Source organism: Poecilia latipinna, unplaced genomic scaffold, assembly GCF_001443285.1.
Source record: "Poecilia latipinna isolate Pla-1442-1.1 unplaced genomic scaffold, P_latipinna-1.0 Scaffold5108, whole genome shotgun sequence".
Classification (NCBI taxonomy): Eukaryota; Metazoa; Chordata; class Actinopteri; order Cyprinodontiformes; family Poeciliidae; genus Poecilia; species Poecilia latipinna.
The window spans coordinates 10,315-14,708 of NW_015117724.1; the positions used below are offsets into that span (position 1 = coordinate 10,315).

The 4,394-nt window shown below is 37.8% G+C and overlaps 1 protein-coding gene across 1 annotated transcript in view; it reads left to right on the forward strand.

Moving 5' to 3' along the window:
• The window catches only part of LOC106943300 (cytoskeletal protein 4.1-like), a 14,050-nt gene extending 9,707 nt beyond the window's left edge, over positions 1-4,343 (forward strand). Inside the window, exon 2 of the mRNA XM_015026611.1 lies at positions 3,733-4,343. Coding sequence (XP_014882097.1) covers positions 3,733-4,020 — 288 coding nt within the window. The 3' untranslated portion in view covers positions 4,021-4,343. The remainder of the gene's footprint in view (positions 1-3,732) is intronic.
• Positions 4,344-4,394: the final 51 nt, after the last annotated feature.

The window sequence follows — 4,394 nt, forward strand, 5'->3', positions numbered from 1 at the left end:
GCTGTATTAAGCTGAAAATAGTTCATCTGCTTATGTTCAGCAAGCAGGGGCGGATCTACTGGGGTGGCATGGGGTGGCAGTTGCCACCCCTAAGGAGAGCCTTGCCACCCCTGTTGCCACCCCAGCTAGCGACAATGAATTCAATAAATAGTTATGGCAAATCGGACATTAAGCGCATGAAACTCTTTTTTCCGACAACATTGAATGCAACACAATGTAACCTGACCACCACTGCTAAGTAGCGGGAAGTGCGAGAGAAGGACAGAGCGCGAGCCAGCAGCATTGATGGATATTACTGGACAGGACATTACGTGATTTATCGTAAGTCACACATGCGCCATTGCTGTCCATTGAGTCAGGAATATCGGTGGTCAGGAAAATACCACAATCACGCAAAGAATCAGAGCAACGGACGCAACGTTTAACAGTTAATTCAACCATAGATAATGGTAATAAGGGCTTCAGATTTCACAGGTGAGCAAAACGTTTTAATTTAAAGAAAACATTGAACAAGTGAGCAGTATTGACTTTGATAACCTTAACATGTGCTGCGCAGTTCGGTGTGTTTTGGTTCCGTTAGCACTAAACTAAGACAACCCACACACCAAGTCATCAGCTAATCAACCACCCGCGGTGGTCAGGCAAAAACTTATGAATAATGACAATATATAGACATCAAGCCTGACAACAAAATGTAACAGACTGAATGTTCTATTTTGGTGTTTTTGATACTTTTTTGTGTGGGAAATGTTTGTTTTTTTTGGTGTTGATTCTCCTGATCGGTAATCTCTACTCTATCTGCTGATTGAGCTGTTGTTTGTCGGTTGCCATGGCAACGGGTCCGTGCGAAATGCCGACACACAGAGCGAGAAAAGGTGGAATAGAAGAGGTTCTGTCTAGTTTGGTTCTTCACCTGTTTATCAACTTTATTGCACCTTTATTGTGGCGCACTGCAGCCGCTGCAATTCCTAACAGTTAAACAAGCGACAAAAACTGAACTAATCCCCTCTGTTTGTAAAACGAGGTCATATTTATACCAGTCGTCAAACTACGGCTCCTACAGCATTTAAAATAAAACGATTGACCAACATAAGAAAAATCCTCCCTTTTTGCATCTTGACAGAACTAACAGAAATCAAACTGTTTATAGATTGGTATCATGGAGAATTTATCAAACATCAGTTTTCTCATCTTTATTTTAAGTCGTATTTAATAGTATACCTGATAACAAATGATAGCGCTACTAATATTTTTGTGACAGATTTCTGCTTGTCCTGCATTGGGATAAAATGGTTTTCTGGACACAATGAATCACATAGCGGCTAGTCCAATCCAGTAATACATATCAATTAGCAGCAGTATGAAATACATAAAAATAATTAACTGTACTATATTAAGAAATTATATTTAATCCTCACTGCTACATGAAGCTCATTTTGAAACAGTGCAAATTAAAAACAATATTTTGCAACAAGTAAATCAAGTAAATTAAGTCTAATGTTAGATTCTGTGTAAGCCAAATGTGAGAGTGAGACATATTATCTATCTATCTATAGAGAGACAGATACATACATAGATACATCGATTCTGGGATATGCTGCCACCCCTGAAAAAATCCCTGCCCCCCTCTTACCACCCCATAAATATTTTGCTAGATCCGCCCCTGGAAAGAAATAAAAATACATCCAAATTATTTGGACTATTTCTGAGTTATTATCGCGGGGTAATAAGTCACCTGACAGTTTTGATTGTGTCTCTATTGTGTACGTCTGAATAGTTTAAAGGGCTGCTTCCAGTGCCGTTCCATCTTTGACTTAACAGACATAAACATGCAGTGAATAAATCGATTTTCAATCAGTTTTTTTGCACCAAAGAGTTACCGTATTTTCCGCATTATAAGACGCACCGGATTATAAGGCGCACCTTCAATGAAAGGCCTATTTTAAAACTTTTTTCATATATAAGACGCACCGCATTATAAGGCGCATAGAATAGACGCTACAGTAGAGGCTGGAGTTACGTTATGCATCCACTAGATGGAGCTGCACTACAGGGAATATCAACAAAACAGTCCGACTCCGGTTGGTTAGGAGAGCCTCCTGCGACTGGGCCGAGGCGTGGCCGGACGATGGTCACCCTTCTCTGTTCATGCACAGCATGTTCGTGGAGAAAGTGGTGCTAAATTACCTGCAGACAACCTGATTATAGACGATCGGTAGGTAGACAGGTCAGTCAAAGTTTATTAACAAACCAGCATTCTGACAACTATCCCAGCATGCACCGCGCGCTTCTTCTTCTATGGGCGAAAATGAAGTCGGCGGCTGCTTACCGTAGTTGCTAGACCTGCTGTGGCTCAATATTGGTCCATATATAAGGCACACCGGATTATAAGGCGCACTGTCGGCTTTTGAGGAAATTTAAAGTTTTTAGGTGCGCCTTATAGTGAGGAAAATACGGTAATAATAATAAACATGTTTTATTATTATAAAACACGACAGGTGATACCCGCACTGGGTTAACTCGGGGAATCTCATCTGTCCGTGTATCAATCAACTCCAAACCTCTTCTTTGTTCTGTCACAATTATCGATTTATTCCACTTGATGACAGTCACCTCCACATCGACACACCCACCACCAGGTGTCAAAGCCGCTGCTCCTATCATATCAATAATTACTTATTTTATTCATATGGCTCTTAGAGACCTTTAGTGAAAACGTGTTTTATGCAAAAAACTGATTGAAAATCAATTAATTTACTGCATTATGTCTGTTAAGGCTCAGATGGAACGTCACTGAAAGCAGCCCTTTAAACCATTCAGACAAACACAACAGAGACACAATCAGATGACCTATTACCCCACGATAATAACTGTATTTTTATTTCTTTCCTACTTACGGAAAGTTTCTGTTTATATCATAGGTTTGTAGTGCATTTCTATACTAAAGAAAAAGATATAAAACGTCAGATATTTCACAATGAGATATTAACATTCATGGAAAAACCTTTCATAACCTTGTATTAAAGCAGAAAGTACGGCAGCAACCTTAAAAAAGGTTTACAGTATTCAATTATGCCGCATGAACTGATCAGTAGATTATTGTGAGGGAACTCAAAACCTTTTGCGAGGGGACGCAAAAGAAAAAAAAAATTCCCCATGTCCCCTGGAGGGCTCCGTAGGTTTGGATATCTTTTTGGCCCTGTGATAAAATTTGTATTTTGTTTTTACATAGGTTTTTTTATTTTTTACTTTTTTGTCTGAACATAAAATTAGTTTGATCTGAAACATTTAACTGTCATAAAACAAAACTTATACAGGACTTTAAGTTTCTGTGGTATGAGCAAAATGAATTTATATTTTTCTGATTTATTAGCTAAATTCATTATCTGGCTCCTTCAGAAAATGTGACAGTATACGTTTCTGCCAAAATAAACCAATTCTTATGAAACTTTCTAAAATACAGATTTTTTAATATAGTTCTTTAAAGGTAGAACATTAATTTGACCATCTTGCTTTCTGTAACTTCCAGTTACATCATTTATTCCAGAAGAAATTCTGCCTGGATGAAGTATGCATATTATTAGCCATAAGCTTAATTGTATATATATGTTCCACTTCATTAGTTTAGTTTAACTCAGCCCTAAAGAAACCTATAAAGCTGCCTACTGTCCAACCAAATTATTAAAGAATTTAGAACAGAGTGTGGTACCATCATTAAAATTAATTTGTCAGGCTCTTCAGGCAGAAAAGAAAGATGCAGCTGAGGACATGACTGGAAAGATGAAGGAGAAGAATGACCAAAAGGGAGAGGCAGTGGTTCTGGACAAGGAGGAGGACAAAGAAAAGGAATTTGGTTCTGAAAGAAGGGGTAAGGAAGATAAGGAGAAGACAACAGAGGAGGAGGCCAAGACTCCCAGAGCTCCACGCCGACCAAAGACACTGCAGATCAAAGTCACACTGCTGGATGACGCTCTGTTTGAGTGCGAGTTGGATGTAAGGATTTTTTTCCCCCCCTTTTAACCACAGTGTAAGATTTTTGTTGCTGTTGTTGCTTTTGACAATCATACTTTATTTGCTATATAAAAATTTTATTAGTCAGAAAACTGGTACACCAAACAGCATTATGAATGTGAGCAGCACTGGTTTCCAATGATGTCATATGTCTAAACTGTAAAAACATAAAAACTAAAATAATGTTTTTAAAAATAAAAAATGTTTTTTGAGAATAGACTTAGACAATTACTACTAGAGTACACCAAGATTTAAAGCTGCAGTAAGTAACTTTTATAAAATAATTACTTTTTTCTTTGTTTTTCCTTTTTATTTTTTACATATTTCTTAAACTGACCATTATGTCATAAGACAATCTGTGTGAAAAAAAAAAACAATCTGCA